This window comes from Rana temporaria, chromosome 7, assembly GCF_905171775.1.
Source record: "Rana temporaria chromosome 7, aRanTem1.1, whole genome shotgun sequence".
Lineage (NCBI taxonomy): Eukaryota > Metazoa > Chordata > Amphibia > Anura > Ranidae > Rana > Rana temporaria.
Window position 1 is genome coordinate 47,466,741 of NC_053495.1, and position 26,058 is coordinate 47,492,798.

The window sequence follows — 26,058 nt, forward strand, 5'->3', positions numbered from 1 at the left end:
CTTTAAATAATGTGCCAGTTGAAAAGCTGACCAGGAGCTCAAAGGAGGCTGTGAAAGGATGGATAGATCTTGCATAGACATCCATCCCTGCAGAGTAGCAAAATGCATACGTCTAGTTATACCAAGTCCTACCAGGCCCTGAAGCTGTTTATTATCAAGCACAGGCATAAAGTCTGGGTTCTGAATCACTGGTATTAAAGGTTATGGGTTGGGAGAAAGGCCCTTTGTTGAGAGTATTTGAATAAGGCCTGCAAGTGTTGCCCCAATCGTAGGGTTCCTCTTCAATCCCCAGTAATATTTATGGGCAACCCAGGGGAGCACAGACAGAACGATCGGGGAAGCTTGTTGTTCTACTTGCACCCAGGGTTTGGACTGCTAGGAATTACACCATGACACCACTCTCGACAAATGTAACGCTCGATAATATGAAATCAAGTCAGGTAGATCGATGCCCCCCAAAGATTTAGGCAACACTTTCAGTGAATAACAAAGTCTATCGGTTTTATTGCTCCAAAGAAATTTAATTAACAATGTTTGACAAGCACGGAAAAAAGCTTGAGGTAATTTAATAGGTATCGCTTGCATTAGATATAAAATCTGTGAGAGCATTGTCATCTTAAATGCATTACACCAACTCATAATTGACAAACTTGAAGGCTTCGCCAACGGCTGCATTTTACTAGATGGCGATCAGGCAAGACCTTTATTGCCTTTAAAATCCTCAAAAAAGTAAAAACTTTATTTAAATCTCTCATATTGATTGACACTTGGAGGACATTACATCCAACAGAGAAAGATTTTACATTTTATTCGGCCCTTCACAAACGTTACTGTAGAGTAGATCATTTCTTCATTCCCTAAAGAGGCCTTTCTGACCTTGAAAGAGCGAAATAGGAATTATCTCACTTTCAGATCACGCCCCCATCTCATTCTCACTTAACTCATTAAGAAATAATCTGCAAAAATGTAATTGGAGATTAAACTCCTCCCTACTAAGAGACCCCCCAATCCAAACACACATCCAAAATTCCCTTACAGATTACTTCCATGAAAACACCTCAGATGTCTCTCCCTTAACTGTATGGGAAGCCCATAAGATATGTGATATGTGGAGAGCTAATTTAACAGGGGGCCAATAAAAAAGAAAGTAAAAGAAAAGGATATTGAAAACCTTCTGACCAAAATATCAGCACTTGAAACATTACACAAACAGTCATTAGCCAAAAAAACTGAAAAAAATCGAATCGCTAATAGAAAGGCACTTCAACACATACTGGACTCTAAAATGAAAAGATCACTATTTCTCAAAAAATCAATATACTACGAATTTGGAAATAAAGGAAGTAAAGGAAGTAAACATCTGGCTAAGGCACTAAATGATACAAAAATAGCAGGGAATATCCACTATATATATAATAAGGAAGGGAAACCAATCCATGATTCAAATAAAATCGCTGAAATGTTCCACAATTACAATACAAGACTCTACAACATACCCCATCCAATCTAAACCAACAAACCTCTCTGGCAACAGAGAAAAGATAATCCAAGAGTACCTAATGGAACGGAAAATTCCAACCTTATCTCAAACAGAAATTGAACTAGAAGAACCAATTTCCACAGATGAGGTCACAGCTGTTAACCACTTCCATACAGGGCACTTATACACCTTCCTGCCCAGACCAATTTTCAGCTTTCAGCGCTGTTGCATTTTGTATGACAATTGCGCGGTCATGCTACACTGTACCCAGACTAAATTTGTATCAATTTGTTCCCACAAATAGAGCTTTCTTTTGGTGGTATTTAATCACATCTGGGATTTTTATTTTCTGCAAAAAAAAAGACCGAAAATTTTGAAAAACAAATGCTTTTTTGTTGTTTCCGTTATAAAACTTTGTAAACAAGTATGTTTTCTCCTTCACTCATGGGCACAGATGGGGCTGCACTGACAGGCACTGATAAGGCGGCACTGATGGGCACCGATGAGGTGGAACTGATGAGGTGAAATTGATGGGCACTGATGGGCACTAATATGCAGCACTGATGGGGAACTGATAGGCGGCACGGATGGGCACTGATAGGCGGCACGGATTGGCACAGATAGGCGGCATTGAATGGGCACGGATAGGTGACACGGATGGGCACAGATAGGAGGCATAGATGGGCACTGATAGGTGGCATGAATGGGCATGGATGGGCACTGATAGGTGGCACGGATGGGCATAGATGGGCACTGATAGGTGGCACGATGTACTGTGTTGTACTTATGGATGCCAATCAGTGCCAAACAGTGATGCCCGTTGTGAGCACTGATTGGCATCCATTGTGGGCACTGATTGGCATCCCTGGTGGTCTAGGGTTGTATACCTTGTGGTGGGCATCCCTGGTGGTCTGGTGGCATCCCTGGTGGTCTAGTGGCATCCCTGGTGATCTAGTATGGGCATCCTCGTGGGGGCTGTGCTGATAATCGATCAGCACAAACCCCCCCTGTCAGAGGAGCAGCCGATCGGCTCTTCTCTACTCGTGTCTAACAGACGCGAGTGAGGAAAAGCGGATTACCGGCTTTTCCTGTTTACATCGTGATCAGCCGTGATTGGACACGGCTGATCACTTATTGGCACAGAACAGAATCGAACAGAATCAAAAGCCTTTTATTGTCAACTGCCTCTGAAAAGGCCTTCCATAGGGTAGCATGGGACTATATGTTTTCCACCTGCAAACACCCTCTCCATATAGTGACCCCTTCGCAAAAATCAAAGTTAATGATACCTCTTCCGAGCTGATAAAAAAAACTAAATGGAACTAGACAAGGTTGTCCCCTGTCAAAATTTTTATTTAATCTAGCATTATAACCATTGATTAGAAATATAAATTTGCAAACAGCAATACATGGACCTAATTTTGATTAAAGAGATGACAAAATAGCAGTCAACACAGACGATTTACTTTTCTACTTTCAATAATTTGTTTAGGTTATTTATAAGAAAGAACAAGGTGTACATAAACATGCAATCCTTCCATCGTACAAGAATTCAACATGTAGAATGACAAAGCATAGCATTAGATTATAAAAACTTCTGCCCCGACACCCCTAATGGGATCAAACTGTGTCTAGTGCAGCTTGGTCAACCCTCGTCTCACTTAACATTTCTGATCAACTAAATGTGTAAATCACTGTCAAAGAGTATAATCCAAAATTAACCATAAATGTAACATACACAGGCGATTGCTTGTGAAAACATAACCACAAAGGTTGGAGATAACGAGACAAAGAGTAAGAAGGATTAAAAGACTGGGGGGAAAAGAACAGAAAAGGGGAGAAGGATATTATTATTATTATTATACACGATTTATATAGTGCCAACAGTTTAAGCAGCGCTTTACAATGTAGAGGGGGGGGGGGCAGCACAATTACAGTACAGTTCAATACAGAAGGTACAGGAGGGCCCTGCTCGTAGAGATTACATTCTAAAGGGAGGGTGGTACAAAAGGAAATAGCTGCAGAGAATGATTTGATGGGGGTGATATAGGATATAGGTAAACAGTCCGGTGTGTATTTACAGAACGCTAACACAGGCTTATTAGCCCTGTGGAGGGTTCAAGGGGGTGCAAATATAGTCAGCCCAGGGTTCCCATGTTGGGTTAAACTTCCTTTCTGTATCCTGTAGTTTGCTGACCATCTTCTCCTGAGCCATGATCCATGAGATCTTTCTTCTGGTCATGGTTGGGGAGACACAGGGTCGCTTCTAGGCTCTGGCTATTGTTAATTTAGCTCCAATAAATATGAAGTGGATCAATCGCCCTGCATTTCTAGAGGCCTCTGCTAGGAGGAAATTCAGTAAAGCTATGTGTGGGGATTTTGCTATATGCCTGTAACTTTACGGGCCATTGCAAATATTTTGTTCCAGAAGCTTCTTATTTTTGGCCATTGCCACCAGATTTGAATCATGGAACCCATATGGGAGCCGTCACAAATGCAAAGGGGGGGAGGTGGTGTAGGGTAGAATTTAGCCAGCCTGGTTGGTAGTAAGTGCCATCAAGATATTACCTTGAGGTCTGCTTCAATCAATGAATCGTTCAGGATTGATTCTCGATAAGCCATAGATGTTGCAGTGTACCATTCTACTATGTCCCACTCTTGTGATAGGTCCCTCTCCCATTCTATTATATTGCTATTATTTTGGTACTTATATAGCGCTGTAAATTTACACAACGCTTTACATATACAATGCACATTCACATCAGTCCCTAGAAAGTCCTCAGAAATCATTATGCTTCATAACTTTAGTCTGCATTGGGTCTGTGCATCTGTTCCTCCCATTATGGGGAATCATTATTTGTATTTATTTCAAATTATGATGAATGCAGCAAAAGATGTAAAGATGCTCAAAGGTGGGCAAAAACACCTCAAACGCAGATGGCAGCTCTCACTGTTGAAGTAGTGTAGAAGTATAGGAAGCCAGGGTCTAATTTAGCCAACCAAGCTCCACTTATTACTAAAATATCATTTTTGGTTAGCCTGACTCATTTACTAGTGAATTGTTGCATACTTAAATGCTGCTGCCTATCTCACTAGTCCTCCTGGCTACTTCCCACTGTCCTCCTAGACTGTACACTCACCAGCCCACCCACCTGACTTCTCCTGGAGAACTCCTAAATGTGCTGACTCTCTCCCACTGTTCTCACACCTTCTGTCATGCATCCAGGACAGGATTCCTCCATGTGTTGTAGAGGATCTCTACAGCACCCGTGCTTCAGGCCCGAGCTCACCCCTCCAGACTAGGGGGCACCCTCAAGGGCCACCGACCGCCCCTTAGCACTCCTGCTGGCATGACCCAAAAGTAAATATGAGGTGCCCACCCCCTGCCAGCCCACTTGCTGGAGATTGGCTGGGGCCCTCCTCAATAATCCAAGCAGCTCCCCCTAAACCTCCAACCCATTCTTCTGGAAGCTTCTCCAAGGTTCCAGAAAGTAGGGGGAGGTACCAGAGGTGCTCCTCGTTGAGTCAACCAACCTCCCTGAGTCACTCAAACCTGACCCAGATTCAACCCAGGCTTGGCTGCCAGCCAAGACACGTTTACCTACACTAACAGAAAAAAAACTATATACAGCTTGCACACTAAGCTAGAGGGTGCGACACCGAATTCAGAAGGGAGCTGATATTGATTTCTGTCAACAATAGGGAGGAACAAGAGGGGACTAAAAAAAATTTGGGTAAGAAAGCCCCATTAATAGCCAATTTAAAAGTATAGAGGTAGCATTTGTAGCACTATTGGTACTTATCATCAGTAATTACTAATCTAGCTAACCAACAGCTACATTGATAATGTCTTAGACACTCATCACCAGTGGGGGACCCGAGAAGAGGAGGATCGGGGCTGCTCTGCTCAAAACCATTGCACATTGAGCAGGTAAGTATAAGATTTTTTTATATATATAATTTAACCTTTAATATCACTTTGAAAAAAATACTGTTTTATGGCACAATTAGGGTGAGGGTTGAATCAGGATATCCCCAAAACATAGATCGTCTCAAATACCAGACTAGACTTTGATCTTTTCTTAATCCACCATCTCCTACAAAGTCTCTGTGTACCTTCTGAACACAGACTATGCTGAATGGACACTTACTGAGGTTTGGCTCCTTAGCAATTGAGGTTTAAGTGATATCTCAATCTTTATGTTCCAAGGCAGGACAACATGGAATGGTTCGTGAGTATATTTCCCACTCAACCAGTCACTCACTATATTTCTTTTGTAGTGGACAGTTGCTTGTTTTTCTTTAGGACAGGCACAATTTAGACTTGCTCCAGAATAATATATATATACTTTTTTCCCTGTGTTTTAGTTTACTTTTATTTTTATTCTTATTTTTGTCTTTTTTTTTTTTTTGTCTATGTTGATTATAGTGTTTTGGCAAGCTTGTTTTTTTTTATGTTGGTATGAGCGTTGTAAAGACCCATACATACGATCTGACTTTTTGACAACAAATGTCTGACGAACGTATTTGATCGGACAATCCGACCGTGTGTATGCTCCATCAGACAAATTGCTTTTGCTTTTTCATCGGACAAATGTTCGCTGTGAATGCTCTCAAACTTTTCGGCAACAAATGTCCGATGGAGGATAATCCGATCGTGTGTACACAAGTCCATCGGACTTAATTCCAAAGTACAAACACGCATGCTCAGAACCAATGCTAAAGATCAGCCAACAATAGCAGAAGTTGCCCAAAGGGTGGCGGTCAAGAGCTGAAAAACCACATGATTTGGTGAAAGTTGGCTGAAAATGTTCTGCCGTGTGTACGCAGAACAAGTTCCTGGCCAATGCCCTTCGCACAAAAATCCATGGAAAAGTTAGATGGAAGACCGATCGTCTGTACGAGGCTTTAGTCTGATTTTTGGTTTGTTTGTGCGGTTTACACAACTTCTGGTCAAGAGACTGCGTTACTTCCACTTATGTGATCTCTGTCCCGGTGTTTCCCAATAATGGGAGATGCCAGGACCACTTGCTTTACCATACTGTCAGCCTCTGTACAGAGGGGAAAGGACCTCTCTCACTACATTTGGAGAGATCATATGTACACAGTTTTGGCAGTTTTGGGGGATGGCACTAGAGTCCATGATAGTTTAAATTGTTGGTAAAAAGTCATAGAATACATTTTTTATGGCTTTTTTTACCAACATATAAAAATATCATGGACTCTTCATCTGGTTTTGGTCTGGCGACCCTTTCTGTAGTTTTGGGTTTCAAACTCTTCAGAATCCAGCAGCCATGAATACCTCCTAGTAGCAGAGATCCCTGTTTCTTTCAAAACCCCAGGTGCAAAGGCCTGGGGAGAAATACAGATCTTTTATTGTGACAAGTTTACAGGATAGAAGCCCATGAGGGTAGAGAGAGCAGGCATATCCCAAATATTTAACCGGTCTCTCAGCACCAGATCCAAGCCCACTGACTGGTCAGGTCAAAAAACATTCATAACACAAAATGACACCTCTCTAGCACACCCTGCTGGAGCAAGCTCAAACAGAAAGTGGCAGCGAAAATACACTCTATGCTTAAAGATCACTCCTGTTGAGGTACAGATAGGGTGACTGCAACCCACTGCCTCCCAACAGAATCAATAAAATACAAAAAAAAAATCAGCAAAAATACTACATTCCCATATACTGTATTTATTGGCGTATAACACTCACTTTTTTACCCTGTAAATAGAGGGTAAACTGGGCCAGATTCACAGCGGAGATACGACGGAGTATCTCAGATACTCCGTCGTATCTCAGATACTCCATCGTATCTCATATACTCCGTCGTATCTCAGATACTCCGTCGTATCTCAGATACTCCGTCGTATCTCAGATACTCCGTTGTATCTCAGATACTCCGTCGTATCTCTCAGAGTATCTATGCGACTGATTCATAGAATCAGTTACGCATAGATATCCCTAAGATCCGACAGGTGTAATTGTTTTACACTGTCGGATCTTAGGATGCAGTACCGCGGCCGCCGATGGGGGGAGTTCGCGTCGTATTCCAGCGTCGGGTATGCAAATTAGCAGTTACGGCGATCCGCGACGGATTTTCGCGTTCGGTACGTCGTCGCTAGTATAGTTTCCCGTCGCAATTTTAGGCATCGTTTGACCTGCCCTAACTTTAGACAGCACATGAATGTGCTGTTTAAAGTATGGCCGTCGTTCCCGCGTCAAAATTTTACATTTTTTTGTCTTGCGTAAAACGTCCGGGAATACGAAAGTACGCTACGCACGTCGTCGCCGTTCGAAAAAATGACGTCACTTCGCGCAAAGCACGGCGAGAATTTCGAAACGGAGCATGCGCAGTAGGTCCGGCGCGGGAGCGCGCCTAATTTAAATGGCACACGCCCATTTGAATTACGCGGGCTTACGCCGGAGGCCGCCAGCGTAGGTTTTCATTGCAAGTGCTTTGTGAATCAGGCACTTGCGATGAAAACTTGCGGCGGTGTAACGTATCTACGATACGTTACGCCGCCGCACTTCTACGTGAATCTGGCCCACTGTGCCTGCGTGTTATACGCAGGGGGCCGTGTAAAGTTTTTTTCCTGAAACTTCCCTCTTAAAGTTAGGGTGCATGTTATATGCCTGTGTGTGTTATACGCCGATAAATACGGTATTTAATATTTACAAAGATGAATAGGTCTGTAATGTGTGCCAAACAGTTGTCTTGGCCATAAGATAACTTCATCGGTGAATGGATTATTGAATTGCTGTTCATTTGCAGCTAGAGTAATGCATGTTGCAGATCTACCATTTCACATAAAAGGTCATCATCAAGCCTTACATAAGTGAACAAAAGCTGTTTTTTTTTTCCTTTTTGGTACTTGCGCTTAATCAAAATTACAGTGTCAAATCTCTGCCGAGCAAGCAAGTACTGTGTAATGCTGAGTAAAAAAGACCTTTAGGGAATTTTCTGTGTTTATAAATGCTGTCTGACATTAAAGGAGGAATGATTATATATATTGTATTATGTAGCTTAAAGCAAACATGTATGATATTGCAGTTTACCAATTCTTATTTGTGATGGCTGTATTAGTTTCCTTTTCTGATGCCTCGTACACACGATCATTTTTCGGGTTGTAAAAAACAAAGTTTTTCAGGCTCTAGAAAAAACAACGTTTTTTTCAACTTGATCATTAAAACGGCCTTGCCTACACACGATCGTGAAAGAAAAATGCTCTAGCAAAGCGCGGTGACGTACAACAGGTACGACGGCACTATAAAGGGGAAGTTCCATTTGGATGGCGCCACCCTTGGGGCTGCTTTAGCTGATTTTGTGTTAGTAAAAGACGATTCGCGCTTTTCTGTCTGTTACAGCGTGATGAATGTGCTTACTCCATTACGAATGGTAGTTTTACCAGAACTAGTGCTCCTGTCTCAAAACTTGCTTCTGAGCATGCGCGGTTTTTCACGTCGTTAAAGCCCACACACAACCATTTTTTACAACCCGAAAAACTGGTTTTTGTCCGTTTTTCAGAACTCGAAAAATGCTCTGGAGCCCACACACGATAGTTTTTAATGACATAAAAAAAAACGTCATTTTTTACAACCCGAAAAATGATCGTGTGTACGCGGCATAAGGCTTTCTTTCTTCTATTTTCATCTGGTGATCCAACCAGTAAGGCCCCATACACATGACCAAACATGTATGCTGAAACTGGTCCCCGGACCAGTTTCAGCATACATGTTCGGTCGTGTGTAGGCGCGAGCGGGCAGAATTCCAGCAAACATTTGCCCGCCGGGCCTTTTCCTAGCGGGCAAATATTCCTGGACTTGCTTTAAAACCGTCCGCTGGAATCCTGCCCGCTCAGACATGTATGGTCGTCTGTACAGACCTACCGTACATGTCCGAGCGCCCGCCGTCCCTCGCATGCGTCGAATGACTTTGACGCATGCATGGAAGCATTTAAAAGGCAGGCCCGCCCACGTCGCCGCGTCATCATCGCGGCTACGGCGCGGACACGCCCCGCGTATTGTTTACGCGCGGACTTCTGTACGATGGTTAGTACAGCCATCGTACAGAAGTCCCCGGGCAGACATGTACGGTGAAAACGGTCCGACGGACCGGTTTCATCGTACATGTTTGCCCGTGTGTACCCGGCCTGAGTGTGATGTTTTTCAACAACAAAGATCTCTTGCAGTTACAGGGATGAGACAAACCATGTAACACCGGCAAGGTTGCTTAACACCTTTGTGACGCAGTGACGATGACGCGGCGACGTGCGTGACCCTGGAAGGTCAATGCTTCCACGCATTCGTCGAATCACTTCGACGCATGCGAGGGCTTTCGGCCGAGCAGACATGTCCGGTGAGTCGTATAGACGACCGAACATGTCCGACGGACAGGCTTCCAGCGGACATGTTTCTTAGCATGCTAAGAAACATTTTTCCGCTGGAAACCTGTCCGATCCACCGGAAAATTGTCCGGTCGGCCGTACAGACGACCGAACATGTCCGCGGAAACTGGTCCGACGGACCAGTTTCAGCAGACATGTTCGGTCGTGTGTATGAAGCCTAAGGGTTAAACAAATGTTAATGCTTAAGCACAATTTTGCAACTTTGACACGTGTTAGTAAAATGTACATATCATCACAACTACTTTGTGCATCCAGTTGGAGTAAACCTTGTTTTTTTCAGGACAAATTGGGCTTTTATTTGCTGGTAAATGGCAATGTATATCCCCTTGTTTTTTATTTATTTTTTATTATTATTATTATCAAAGAAAACTGGCTTAAAATGGTAAAAAAAAAAAAAAACATTTTTTTTTTTAAAATTTAGCTCTATATTTCTTATTGCTACCATAACCAACCACCAAAGAACAACGCAAAATAAATTCTCCTGCTACCGACGATTACAGCAATTCAACCAACCCAGAAATAATAGTGCATTTTTAAATTTTATCCTTAAACACACTGACACCAACTGACACTGATACTAATTTAAAGCGGTATTAAACCCGCTGAACTTCTTTTCTTTTTAACCCTGTAAAGCAAAAGGCATAATGAGCTATTATGCACCGCATACTAGCTCATTATGAAATACTTACCTTAGAACGAGGCATCAGTAACTTACCTGATCCACGCCGAGGGAGATGACATCTTGCCTCGCCGTGTCTTCCGGTTATCGCGGCTCCAGCGCTCTGAGTGGCTGGAGACACGATGATGTCACTCCCGCACATGCGCGTGGGAGACTTCTTTCCGGAAAGGTCCAGCGGCTGCCGGGCTTTAAGCCGAAAATCCCCTGTGCGCTTTTGCCGCTGCATTCAGTGGCTCATTGCAAGGGGAATATTTCCTAAACCGTAAAGGTTTAGGAGATATTTTTTTTACCTACAGGTAAACCTTATTATAGGCCTACCTGTAGGTAAAAGTAAAAAAAATAACTTTACAACCGCTTTAAACATAAACATAAACATACCTGACCCAAATACTAATTCTGGCATTGACCTAGATCAACCATTGACCCAGAAAAACCCTAAGAATTTTTTCTTTATTTTTTCTTTTATTTTTATGATTATCATTATTACACACTGTTGTCTGTTTATCTTTCTTTGCATGGAGAGAGAGATGCAATGGGGTTCATTTACTAAAGCTGGAGAGTGCAAAATCAGGCTCACTTCTTCTTAGAACCAATCAGATTATAACCTCAGCTTGTTCAATTAAGCTTTGGCAATAAAACCTGGAAGCTGATTGGTTTCTATGCAGAAGTGAGCCGGTTTTGCACTCTCAAGCTTTAGTAAATAAACCCCATTGTGTTTTTCCTCTCCATTCACAGAGAGAGAAAAACACAGGGATGGGCTTCACCGTGACTGATCACTCTGATAGCCAATCAGAGGCTATCACAGCAATCAGGTGACCCGCAAACAGGAGTTAGTATGGGAAAAGGGGCTCATGCTGAGAGCCCAATTTCTGTGTTGGGTGCGAGCTGTATGGCGCTTTTCCAGCATAAAGACAGTAACGCATATATGCGGCTCCAAGGAAAAAAGACCTGTCCAGCGAAGCCGCATATATGTGTACTGTCGGCGGGAAGGGTTTAAATAAATCAGTTTTTATTTAATTATGTAAAACCTTTAGTACCTCAACCAAGACAAATTTGTAGTAAAGAAACCCTTCGTATTTATTGAACAAATAATGTGTATTTCATAGGACTAGTGTGGGAAAAACTATTATTATCCTTTTTATACATCGCCTCCTTAACGGGCTTAAAAATAAGAGTGGCAATTCCATTCTTTTTTCCTTTGCTGTTTTTGTACTCACAACAATATACAGCAGTTTCAGCATAGGTTTGTGGTCTTTCAGGGCCTTTCCCCATCTTCCTGCTTTCCATCTTCCTGCCGTTATACTTACCTGACCCCTCGAAAGTCCCGCGCGGCCCCGATATCCGCTGATTGGCTAGAGCAGATTGATTGAGAGCAGCGCAGCCATTGACTGGCGCTGCTGTCAATCACATCCAGTGATGCGGCGCGCCGAGGGGCGGGGCCGAGTGATACAGTGAGCGGCTATAGCCGCTCGCTGTATCACGGGAGCGCGCCCGCAATTAGTGACCACCATGTGAGCTCTCGCATGACTGTGGTGACTAATTGCGGGGAGGACAGAGACAGCCGCCGAGTGACTCCAGAAGACATGGATCGGGGGCACTCTGTGCAAAACGAACTGCACAGTGGAGGTAAGTATAACATGTTTGTTATTAAAAAATAATAGTGACCCTTTAAGAGAAAAGTACACACTATACAGTGATATGTTTTGTTCATATTTCATGTCTGAGGTTTACAACCATTTTAAAGTCCATTTTCTGTGCAGGGTGGAGTGGTGCAGAGAGGGAAGTGGGTAGAGCCTGTCAAGCAGGCAGTATGGCAATTTTTAATGACAGTCTTGCCCATCCTGGTACAAACTTACTCTGGGATCCTTACCTCAGTAGCTACACCTATGGGCAACACGTAGGCTAGCTTCACATCGGTGCATGATACGGGAATGTGTGTAATCGCACATATTCCCACACCCACATGCAGCTGCACACAAAACACAGTGCTCAACAGAGAACACCAAAAAAGTGTGGTCCAGTTTCCCACACATGAAAACACACGGTGCAAAAGCACCATACTATTTCCATGGGGCCACATCTAAACAAAAGGTGCAGGGACTTTTTCCCTGTAGGAAGCGTAGGTACAGCAGCCCATTTAAATTAATGGGTTGCCATGTCCATGCAAACGTGGCTCATAGAGCCACATAGATGTAAACCTAGCCTATGCAAACATTATTGCCTCGTACACACGACCAGTTTTCCTGTCGGGAAGACTACCATGACAGCTTTTGGCTGGGAAAACTGGCCGTGTGTATGCTTCATGGCAGTTTTCCCGACAGGAAAATCGCCGGGAATCCTGCCATGATTCCCGGCGGCCTTTTTCCCATCAGTTTCCCTATGGGAAACACTACAGTGCAGCATACACACGGCCAGGATTCACGAGCAAACTTTTACCGCAGTTTTCCCAAAGGGAATACCTCTGGTGTGTACAGAGGGAAAGTGACCGAGCAAGTTCTCCACGGGATTCCCGGCAGACTTTTTACCGCCGGGAATCCCGATCGTGTGTCTGAATGATAACTAACAATAACATAATGAGAATAAATCTTATCAACATAATTGGTTCTATCAATGCTTAAACAGCACGATAAAAGTTGTAAAATCCCTAAAGTTGCACTTTATTATATGTAAATGTAATGTATGTTTTTTGTAACTGTAAAGGACTGAAATATTGGACACAGTAGGGTTGATTACTAAAGGCAAATAGACTTTGCACTTTGAAAAGTGCAGTTGCCCTCTGCAAGTGCAGTTTCTCCAGAGCTTAGTAAATTTGGTAAGGCTTCACTTTACAAAGAATACCCAATCACATGCAAGGAAAAAAAACAGCTTGTACATGATTGGATGATGTAAGTCAGCAGAATTTCTGCTCATTTACTAAGCTCTGTAGCAACTGCACTTGTAGAGTGCATTTTCACTTTGCAAAGTGCACAGTCTCTTTGCCTTTAGTAAATCAACCCCAATGTATCTTGGCTGTCCTGTTTATTTTTCCATGTTGGTGACCACTATAGACTAAAGAAAGCTCAAAGGAAGCCTGTTGCCGTAATTTTGCCTGCTGTATTTTGTAGGTTTTTGCCCATTTCAGGTGACAGATAAGGAATTGTTGGACAGAAATTCAGTTGTTAAGAAATATAGTTTCTCCCCATTGGCAATTCTCTAAATATTTGATGTTTTACTGCAATTTTAACAACTGATAGCATTGGGCTATGTCTCATGGCAAAAGACTTTATTTGTTTACTTGTGTAATACTTCCCCCATAGGAGCTGCTGGTTTAGATTTGGGCCTGCCGTTACCTTACTGTTCCTTACGCTTGTCTCAGGGGTTCTCTTGAAGAGGTGGTTAAAGAAAGAAATGTCTGCGCCAAACACCCAGTCTCTTTTTCTCCCTCCTGCAGAGAGGGTTTTTATTAAAGTGAACTTCAGAAAAGAGGGATGGAGGTTTAGGGGAGATTCAGGTATCTTACTTGCAAATCACGAATATTCTCCTAGGTCCAGAGGAACAACTGTCTCCACGCTGGACTCAGCGACCACCGGATATGCCCACTCTCACTGGCCTAGCAGCCGGTGTGAAGCTCGATCAAAAGATAGTCTCTGCCACAGACTTGGTGATAGTAGAATTGCATACCTCCCAACTGTCCCTGATTTCGAGGGACTGTCCCTGATTTGGAGCAATGTCCCTCTGTCCCTCATTCTCCACATTTGTCCCTCATTTTGGTCTGATCTATAAAGATGTATATAAAATGCACTTTTTAGCTATCAGAGTTCTAAATTGCTGCATTTGTAAATTCCAAAAGCCAATATAAAGGAATAGTAGTGGTAAAAAAAATCACTTGTGGATTTAACTAATCTTATTTTTTTGTACAATTCTCCTTTAACCACTTGCCCACCGGGTCTATTCTGGCACTTCTCTCCTTCATGTAAAAATCACAATTTTTTTGCTAGAAAATTAATCAGAACCCCCAAACATTATATATATTTTTTAGCAGACATCCTAGGGAATAAAATGGCAGTCATTGCAATACTTTTTGTCACACCGTATTTGCGCAGCGGTCTTACAAGCGCACTTTTTTTGGAAAAAAAATCACTTTTTTTAATTAAAAAATAAGACAACAATAAATTTTGCCCAATTTGTTTATATATTGTGAAAGGTAATGTTACGCCGAGTAAAATGATACCCAACATGTCATGCTTAAAAATTGCACCTGCTCGTGGCATGGCGTCAAACTTTTACCCTTTAAAATCTCAATAGGCGACGTTTAAAAAATTCTACAATTCTTTTTAAAAAAAAAAAAAAAAAAAATTCTACAGGTTGCATTTTTTGAGTTACAGAGGAGGTCTAGGGCTAGAATTATTGCTCTCGCTCTAACGATCGTGGCCATACCTCACTTGTGTGGTTTGAACACTGTTTTCATATGCGGGCGCTACTCGCGTATGCGTTCGCTTCTGTGCGCGAGCCTGTCGGGACGGGGAGCTTTAAAAATGTTTTTTTTGTTTTCTTATTTATTTTTATTTAGTTTATAATTTTTTACACTGAAATAAAAAAAAATTGATCACTTTTATTCCTATTACAAGGAATGTAAACATCCATTGTAATAGAAAAAAGCATGACAGGTCCTCTTAAATATGAGATCTGGGGTCAAAAAGACCTCAGATCTCATATTTAGACTTAAATGCAAAAAAAATGTTTCTTTAAGACGCTGGGCGGGACTGACGTTTTGACGTCACTTCCGCCCAGCAGAGCTATGGGGACGGGTGGGGGCGTATCCCCACACAGCTGCCGGACAGACCGATCGCCTCCGCCGCTACCGACGGCTCCGGTAAGCGGAGACTGCCGTTATCATTAACAGAACCGCCCACTGAAGAGATGGAAGAGATGGATATCTCGGTTGTGGCAGCAGCTGCTGCCGTTACCGAGATATTCATCTTTAAAAACATGACTTATTTTGACTATGGGCGGTGGGCAAGTGGTTAAGGGGGCGTGGCAAGGGGTGTGTCCTATGCCTACATACTTTTGCTGATAGGTGTCCCTCATTCCCCTCTCAAAAAGTTCGGAGGTATGGAATTGGTTCAATAGTCTCTGCCACAGACTTGTGTAACCACGCACTGGGTTAACTTCTGAAGAAGAGAGCACAGCTCACAGTGCCATGATCTCTCAGCCGTTCCAGCAGCACTGTGAGGTAGATTTTGATCTGGATGCATCCTCCAATTGAGTCTTCAATCGTTCAGCAGCCAGCAGGCAAGGCGACATCCCTGGATCAGTAGGCCCCAGCAGTTCCCGGGACTACATCTCAGTAACGGAGCCTCAGGTCAACGTGGTCCCGTGGCGGGAACCGACAATACATCCCTGAGGCCAGGAGGACCCTCGGGTCCAGATAAGGAAAAAACGACCCCACAAAATAATGTCTGTCCCTTAAGTACCCTATCCCAGAATACACAGCCGGTTGATCACGCCCCCTGAGACACTTCTGAAAAATGAAATACCCAATACATTCAACCTGTTGCATTTCCAACCTTGACCAGTGGATACAGCGACACCTACTGTCAAGTGGAAAAACATGCAAGCTGAACTGAAACAGAACCACAATTTGAATACAATCTTTCTGAGCCAAACTATTGTTCAGACAACTATAATTTTAACATATAGCACCCACTTATTGGGAGCAGGGTACTACACTTGCTATAATCTACTGGAATGTAATTTGCGATAGGTAGCCATGGGACACCAACACTGGGTTGCATTAAGTAAAATGAACTGGGAGGGACGATGGAGGGCAGGTACTTTTCTTACATTTTCACAAATGTTCAGTGAGCAATAATATTATCAAATTAATCATTACCAAATGCAAGGGCGTTATATCTTTTTAAATATTAAACATCAAGTTGTCAGTTGGTTCCGAAAGAGAACTTTATCAAATATGCAATCAGAGAGATAAGAATTTCATGCTGTTTAAATTACACAACAGCTCTGAAGTACTGTACTTGTGTGCTGGGAATAATCTTCAGAAAGGATTATGACAATAATGCGCTTCTCAGCAAAATGTCACCTTTCTTATTTTACCAAAACCTGAACTTACTCTCTGACTGAGAGTAAATTAGATATTTGTAAGTATTGCTAGCTTAAAATCTCCACTCTGCACACACAGGGTCGTAGATAATGGGGTACTACCAGTCCTCCTGTACAAGGCCTTGGAAAGCAGGGGGGGCCAGACAGCAGGGTGATCCAGATGTGGGCAGGGAGGGTGATCAGTACAGCACTTGGGGGGGGGGGCTAATTACTGAAATCAATTCCTTGTATGGCTCTCTCTGCAGCAGCTGAAATCCGACTTCTTCTCCCCTCCCTCCCATGGGCTTCAGCTGCTTCAGAGAGAGCCATACTGGGGAATAATTCCAGTAATTGCCCCTCTGCCACACCACTCACTCTCTCTGTGCACTATACGTTTCCCCCTGCTGCCCAGGCCCCCCTGTTTGCCCCCCACAGCACTGCTGGCTTCCCTTCTCTTTGAAAATAAAAAGAAAATTGCAGGAAAATTCAACAAAAAAAACTGTCAGTGGTTCTAACCACTTACCATTTTATCCTAATCTGAAAAAAATATGTATTTGGTTGTAATTTAAGTATTGTTTTAAAAGCACATGCATAGTATGCAGGGTTTTTTTCAGCAGGAACACGGTGGAACGCAGTTCTGGCACCTCCAGCTCTGAATGTATGTAATGGAAAGTGGTGCTGGGGTGTACTGGAGGGTCTATTAATGCTGGTTTCTGAGGGATCTATTGTTGGTGGAGGGGATCTATTTTTACAGGTGGAGGGTCTATTGTTTCTGGGGGGGGGGCTCTTATGCTACTGGAAGACCATCTTTGCTGGGAGACATCAACTTTTGAGGGAGGGGTCTTTTGTTGCTAGCTGTTCAGAGTCTATTGTTGCTAGGGGAGCTCCATTTTTGCTGGCTACAGGGGATCTATTTTACTTCCTATCATATACAAATTACTTAGCAACACAAATTGATACTTGGTTCTGTATCCATTACTGAGAGGTGGGTAGGGGGTGGAGCCAAAGAATGGTGCTCGGAGGTTAGTAGGGAGTGGAACCAAGGATGGTGCTCGGAGGTGGGTAGGGAGTGGAACCAGGGAATTGTGCTCGGAGGTTGGTAGGGAGTGGAACCAAGGAATGGTGCTCGGAGGTTAGTAGGGAGTGGAACCAAGGAATGGTGCTCACAGTTGGGTAGGGAGTGGAACCAAGGAATGGTGCTCGGAGGTGGGTAGGGAGTGGAACCAAGGAATTGTGCTTGGAGGTTGGTAGAGAGTGGAACCAAAGAATGGTACTCAGGGGTGGGTAGGGAGTGGAACCAAGGAACGGTGCTCAGATGTGGGTAGGGAGTGGAACCAAGGAATTGTGCTCGGAGGTGGGTAGGGAGTGGAACCAAGGAATAGTGCTTGGAGGTTAGTAGGGAGTGGACTCAAGGAATGGTGCTCAGAGGTGGGTAGGTAGTGGGACCAAGGAATGGTGCTCAGATGTAGGTAGGGAGTGGAACCACGGAATGGTGCTCGGAGGTGGGTAGGTAGTGAAAACAAGGAATGGTGCTCAGATGTGGGTAGGGAGTGGAACCAAGGAATGGTGCTCGCAGTTGGGTAGCGAGTGGAACCAAGGAATGGTGCTCGGAGGTGGGTAGGGAGTGGAACCAAGGAACGCTGTTCGGAGGTTAGTAGGAAGTGGAACCAAGGAATGGTGCTCGGAGGTTGGTAGGGATTGGAACCAAGGAACAGTGCTTAGATGTGGGTAGGGAGTGGAACCAAGGAATGGTGCTCAGATGTGGGTAGGGAGTGGAACCAAGGAACGGTGTTCAGAGGTTAGTAGGAAATGGAACCAAGGAATTGTGCTCGGAGGTTAGTAGGGAGTGGAACCAAGGAATGGTGCTCGCAGTTGGGTAGGGAGTGGAACCAAGGAATGGTGCTCGGAGGTGGGTAGGGAGTGGAACCAAGGAATGGTGCTCGGAGGTTGGTAGGGAGTGGAACCAAAGAATGGTACTCGGGGGTGGGTAGGGAGTGGAACCAAGAAACGGTGCTCAGATGTGGAATATGGTATATACTGCCATGCAATTTCTGGATATGTAAGACTTATTTGTGTCATGTCTGCTAATATGCTAATATGGTGTACTGCTCATTGTCATAATGAGCATGTGATTAACATTTATGTTGCCTATGTGTTTCTGATTCTGCTTCTTCCTCCATTGTGTGTATGTGTACTTCTGTGTACACAAGCTGAAACAAAATAACAGAATATACAAAAAAATATATGTGTATATATGCCTGGCCCACTCATCCACTAACAATAGTCTGGATGTGAGGACAGGCAGGTGTATATACATATTTTAAAGCAATGCCAAAGGGTACAGAATGTGGATGAGTGGCCAGGTTTTTCTTCACCAGTCCCCACAATCAATTTCAAATAATAAAAAGTCATTTTAAGACCAAGTAATAGCATACAGTGTAAAGGTCTGTGGATGGTGCTTAAAATGATGAAAAAGTACAACCTGACAATAGGTGGCACTTTAACCACTTCACCCCAGGAAGGATTTACCCCCTTAAGGACCAGGCCATTTTTTTGCTAAACTCCACTGCGTTACTTTAACTGACAATTGCATGCCCAAATAAAATTGATGTCCTATTTTTACCACAAATAGAGCTTTATTTTGGTGGTATTTGATCGCCTCTGTGTTTTTTATTTTTTGTGCCATAAACAAAAGAAGACCGACCATTTTGGAAAAAAATAAAATAAATTCTTTCTGTTATAATACCTGTTATAATCCCCCAAATTAAAAAAAAATGTCTTTATTAATTTAGGCCAATCTGTATTCTGCTACATATTTTTGGGTAACAAATTTTTAAAAAAGCATATATTGATTGGTTTGCGCAAAAGTTATAGGGCCAGATCCACAGTGAGAGTACGCCAGCGTATCTACTGATACGCCGGCGTACTTTCAAATTTCCTGTGTCGTATCTTTAGTTTGAATCCTCAAACCAAGATACGACGGCATCTGGGTTTGATCCGACAGACGTACGGCTTCGTACGCCTTTGGATCGTAGATGCAATACTTTGGCGTCCGCTGGTGGAGTTCGCATCGTTTTCCGCGTCGGGTATGCAAATTAGCTATTTCCGACGATCCACGAACGTACGCGCGGCCGTTGCATTCTCTTACGTCGTCTCTAGTCTGCTTTTTCCGGCGTATAGTTAAAGCTGCTTTTTTTGCGGCGTATAGTTAGATTTGCCATGTTAAGTATGGCCGTCGTTCCCGCGTCGAAATTTGAATTTTTTCTTTTTTTTGCGTAAGTCGTCCGTGAATCGGGATGGACGTAAGTCACGTCTAAGTTTAAAAAATGACTAAAAAAATCCTTGCGACGTCATTTCGCGCAATGCGCAGCGGGAAATTTAGAAACGGAGCATGCGCAGTTCATTCGGCGTGGGGACGAGCTTCATTTAAATGAATCACGCCCCCTAATCGCCTAATTGAATTCCGCTGCCAGAGATACACTACGCCGCCGTAACTTACGGCGCAAATTTGTTGTGGATTTGAAACAAAGCCAAGTAAGTTACGGCGGCGTAGCGTATCTTAGATACGCTGCGCCGGTGCCGATCTATGTGGATCTGGCCCATAGTGTCTACAAACTACAGGATACATTTATTTACCTTTATTTATTTTTTATTGTTTTTACTGGTAATTGCGGCTATTTTTAGCAGGACAGAGACATTTCGGTAGACAAATCTGACCCTAAGTGACACTTTTTGGGCACTAGTGACACCAATACTGTGACCAGTGCTAAAAAAACTGCACTGATGATTGTATAAATTACACTGGCAAGGAAAGGGTTACATCTGGGGCGATCAAAGGGTTAAATGTGACCCCTGTTAATACCTTCTTACTGTGTGGGAAATGGACTGACAGAAGGAACACAGAGATTGCTGTTTCTAATTACTAGAAACAAAAACGATCTTCATGGTCTCCCCTGTCAAAAGGGGATCTGCCGTGTATACATAGGTATGGGAATGCACTGGACACCCAAGAGCACAATGGCAGGGAAGGTACCCACTCATAAACCAATGATTGTAATGATCGAGTAATATATTTATGCATTGGTGTTATGAGAAAGTGATTTTTTTTTTTGTATGATTATGTTGTTTGAATAAATGCATGTTCTGAAATGTTATTAACTGGTTAGGAATAAGTTTGTATTTTTTTTCAAATTTTTGAATAACTCTTATGATTAAAAAAAAGACTCTTAACATATTATGTACCGTATTTATCGGGGTATAGCGCGCTCCCGCGTATAGCGCACACCCCTAAAGTTGCCCCGAATTCCTGTGGAAAAAAGATGTTTTGTACTTACAGTTTTGGTGTCTTGCGCGGCGTCCATCGGCGGCCTCGTCGGGTCCGGCGTCCGTCTGCGGCTTCGGGTGTCCTCTTCGTCGGGTCCGGCGTCCTTCTGCGGCGTCCTCACGTCCTCCCCGCTCGTTTCACGCGCCGAGTTTGAATACTGCGCCGACATATACCGAGCGCAGTACTCTTGTGTATCGTCGGGCAGGCTCGGCAACTCTCGCGCTGACGTCCTGTACGCTCAGGACGTCAGCGCGAGAGGCGCCGAGACTGCCCAAAGATACACGAGTGTACTGCGCTCGGTATATGCCGGCGCAGTATTCAAACTCGTGGCGGGAAAGCGGGTATCGGCGTATACCGCGCACCCACGATTTTGCCCTGATTTTCAGGGCAAAATAGTGCACGGTATACGCCGATAAATATGGTACCTCCAAGTAGAAACATAAAAACGTAAAAACATAGAAAAGTGACAGCAGAAAAAAGACTAAAGCCCCATACACACTATCAGTTTTCCTGCAGGTTTTCTCTTCAGGTTTACCAAAACCATCTAGTATAAGGGTCAAACCTTAAGAGTTTCAATTTGTATGCAATGAGGCAGGCCCTTGAACTACATGGTTTTGGTAAACCTGAAGAGAAAAACCTGCAAGAAAACTGATAGTGTGTATGGGGCTTTAGTAGTCCTTCGAGTCTGCCTATTTATTTATTTTTTCTATACATGTGTATTTTATTTATTTTTTACTTTTTTGTCTGAGTATAGATCTAAGTTTATCCCAAGCATGTTTGAAGCCATTTACAGTTGACTGACCCACTACCTCTGCTGGAAGTTTATTCCAAGCATCAACTACCCTTTCAGTAAAATAATACTTTCTAAGGTCAGTTTTGAACCTTCCTCCAGTGAATTTTAGGTCATGTCCCTGTGTTCTTGATTTTGGTTTTGTATAAAAAAAACTTCCCTCCTGAACCATATTCACCCCCTGTATTTAATGGTTTTATCATGTCTCTCCTTTCCTTTCTTTCCTCCAGACTGTACATATTAACCCCTTTCCAACCAGCCTCCACAGTTATACTGTGGCAGGATGGCTCCCCTGGGCGAGCTGCTGTCATAGCTGTACGTCGGCTCTTTAAGACAACCTAGCAGGCGCGCGTGCCCGCAGCTTGCCGAACACACAAATCCCGGTTCTGTCAGGGGAGAGGAGACAGATTGTGTGTTCATACTAAGTATGAACAGCGATCTGTCCCCTCCTCTAGTTCACTTCACATTCCCTCCACAGTTAGAACACATCTAGGGAACACAGTTAACCCCTTGATTGCCCCCTAGTATTAACCCCTTCACTGCCAATGACATTTATACAGTAATCAGTGGCTATTTTTAACTCTGATCGCTGTATATATGTCAATGGTCCCAAAAAAGTGTCTGCTGCAATGTCGCAGTCCCAATTAAAAATCACAGATCCCCACCATTACTAGTAAAAAAATTATAATAATAAAAATGCCATTAATCTATCCCCTATTTTGTAGACGCTATAGCTTTTGCACAAACCAATCAATATATGCTTTTTTTACCAAAAATATGTAGAAGAATACATATTGCCTTAACTGGGAAAGACATTTTTTTTGGGGGTTTTAATTTGGAGGATATTTATTATAGAAAAAATATTTTTTGCAAAATTATGTCTCTTTCTGTTTATAGCGCAAAAAAATAAAATTGCAGAGGTGATCAAATACGACCAAAAGAAAGCTTTATTTGTGGGACAAAAAGGACGCAAATTTCAATTTGTACAACGTCGCCCGACCGCGCAACTGTCAGTTAAAATGACGCAGTGCCAAATCGCAAAAAATGGCCTGGTCAATAAGGGGCCAAATCTTCCGGGGCTGAAGTGGTTAAAGAGGAAGTAAACCCTGATTTTTTTCTTCCCTGCAAAGTTAATGCATAATGTGCTAGCATACTTTACAGTACGAAGAAGGGCACCCCCACCACCAACGTCTGCGGCGGTTCCTCCCACTCGGGCACCCAGGACCATGGTAAATGGCCAGAATGGCTTCACATAGAGGAGATGAAGGAGCGTCTTTTTCCTTAAGCTGGAAACAAATGTGATTTCTCCCATGTGAGGTATTGCCATTAAGCTTAGAATAGGAGCAAAAATTCTAGGGCCATCAATCACAATTATCTCTAAACTGACAACCTGTAAAGGCTTTGAAAGTGTTGCCAATGACATATTTCAGGTACCGTAGTTTGTCTGCATTTCTTGGGTTATCTATTTACTCATTGCAAAATCATCCTTTATATTTTACCAAAAAATAGGCAATATATTGTGTTTGTGTGCATTAACTCTTTTTTAGTGTATTTTTGCCTGAAAATGTGCATTTGATAAACGGCTGCACAAATATTGTGTGGCATAAGGAATTTCAACTACCACCATTTTGTTCTTCAGTGTTTCTGCTCTCAGAAAAAATTAGACATGCGCACACTGAAATATTTCGTTTCGGAATTCCGTTTTTGTCCGAAAAATAAATTTATTTAGTTACTCCCGGAATTCGTTTTTTATTTATTTTGTTTCGTTAAAAAAAAATGCATTCTTCCAAAAATCCAAAATAATTAAGGTCGAATCTGTCATTGAAGGCTCATTGTGTCTGTCGAATGTTGTAAAACGATTCGAAGGAGCAGCTAAACTGTACAACTCTGCAATCGTACATTTCTATAATGTCAAATCTTTTCTCTCTATGTCGAATCTTCCCTCTCTATGTAGAATAATCTTGGACTAATAGAGTTAAAGTGGAGGTTCACCCAAAAAGTAAATTTTTAACATTAGATTGATGCTCATTTTGTGAAGGGGAATCGGGTAGTTTTTTTAAAATGGAAGCAGTACTTACCGTTTTAGAGAGCGATCTTTTCCGCCGCTTCCGGGTATGGGCTGCGGGACTGGGCGTTCCTATTTGATTGACAGGCTTCCGACGGTCGCATACATCGCGTCACGATTTTCCGAAAGTAGCCAAACGTCGGTGCGCAGGCGCCGTATAGAGCCGCACCGACGTTCGGCTTCTTTCGGCTACTCGTGACGCGATGTATGCGACCATCGGAAGCCTGTCGGAAGACTGTCAATCAAATAGGAACGCCCAGTCCCGCAGCCCATACCCGGAAGCGGCGGAGAAGATCGCTCTCTAAAACGGTAAGTACTGCTTCGATTTAAAAAAAACTATCCGATTCCCCTTGACAAAATGAGCCTCAATCTAATGTTAAAAAAAAAAAATTCGGGTGAACTCCCGCTTTAAGGTTAGGCACATTCGACCACAGATTTGATAGACACAGATGGCTATTTTCAGCATAACGTCGAATCTCCTATCTATATCGAACAGTTGTAGCAACGAAAACGAAAAAGTTACTTTTTTTATGTCGGATCTTTCGGATTTCGGATTCTGCGCGTTCGTTTTCGTTTGGTAAAACGATAATGAAAATACCCGAAATTCGGACGAAAATGCATTCGGATGAAAACGAATGCACATTTCTAGAAAATATATAACATTGGGAGTTTTAGGTATTTAACTACCGAAAAAAGCTGATTTTAACATGTGTGAAAAGTAAAAAATAAAAAATACCCTGGACAGCAAATGGTTAAACTCGTGTCTTTTGTACCATACGTGGCCCCTTTCTCTCCTTCTTTATGGTCCTCAGTGGTGTAAGAATTTTAAATAAAAGAGAGCCCAGCTGTTCTTCTGATGAAAGCTACACTTCCATATGTAAGTCTGTTGCTCAATTCTTCCAAAAAAGATTTAAGGTCCCCTTTTCTGCTACAACTAGTTGTAGGCTGGAGTTGTTATTATAATGTTAATTACCAAAGGGCTATAACCTTTTTATGAAATTAAATAGGTAGGGTCCTCAATCTATATATATATATATATATATATATATATATATATATATATATATATATATATATATATATATATATACTGCCTCCTTCCTCCTACTGTATATTGTACAAAATTATACTCTTACACTAGAAAAATTGACTTCTGTTTTTGCCTTTTTAGGGGCATTTCTTATCCCATATTTCCTAACCCTTATCTTCGCTGGAGTTCCATTGTTTTTACTGGAGTGTTCTCTGGGACAATTCACATCTATTGGCGGTCTTGGAGTATGGAGACTTGCGCCAATGTTTAAAGGTATGTGAGGAACTCTTTTAAAATTATTCACTGGCACCATGCCTTCTAGTGTATTTTCTATATATTTGTTACATAGTTGCATTTTTTTTGTGTGTGTGTGATGTTGAAATGTATGTACAAATATGAAAACCATGTTAAAAATAATTTATTAATTGAAAAAAAAAAATGTGACATGTATGCCTTAAAATAAGAAAGGAATCCCTTCTGGAAAAATTGGTTGGCACAATATGAAAATGCAACATACTTACACACATAAGGCAGCGAGAGTTTAGATGGCAGATACAGTAAACCTTTATACAAATTAAACTTTATATCAGTGTTTAAAAAAACTGAAAACAACAAGCTGCTTTTTCATTCATATTGACATGTATTGGGGAAAGCAGAATTTCAAATGCAAATAAAAGTCCATCTACACATGCCCTTTCATGGTGATTGGACATGTTTGTCTCAGTTTATCACATTCTACACTATAAGAGCATAGTCCTGTATATTGGGAAGCCAAATTATTTCTAATATGGAATTACAGAATTGGTTATCAAAATCAGACTGATATACATTTTCTTTGTACTTGTAGTGCTTACCCCCCCATAGGGACCGCTGTTAATTTAAATAGGTTATTTCCCAAGTTCGTGCAAATAAGTCATGCACATAACAGCAGTCCATCCAGTCTGGCTCAATAAATGGTCTAGGGGTGCCTTTTTTTGCACCAATGTGTGCATATTACTTCTGTGTGATAGTGACAGGAAGTCCCCACCCTTAAAGGGTAACTCCACTTTTGTGGGGGGGGGGGGGGGGTAGCAAATACAGGAAAATAATATAGCACATATAATTGTGACACTAATTATATTGTAATTGAATATTATTAAAAGTTACCTTTGCTTTTCAATCTGTAGCCACTGTAATATACTGAGAATCAGAGAATGCATTGCA

At 42.4% G+C, this 26,058-nt stretch overlaps 1 protein-coding gene across 2 annotated transcripts in view; it reads left to right on the top strand.

The window, feature by feature from the left end:
- Positions 1–26,058, top strand: part of SLC6A1 (solute carrier family 6 member 1) — a 198,858-nt gene that overhangs the window by 93,535 nt on the left and 79,265 nt on the right. For both annotated transcript variants that reach the window (XM_040359318.1, XM_040359317.1), the window contains one exon: positions 24,997–25,128. In XM_040359318.1, coding sequence (XP_040215252.1) covers positions 24,997–25,128 — 132 coding nt within the window. The remainder of the gene's footprint in view (positions 1–24,996; positions 25,129–26,058) is intronic.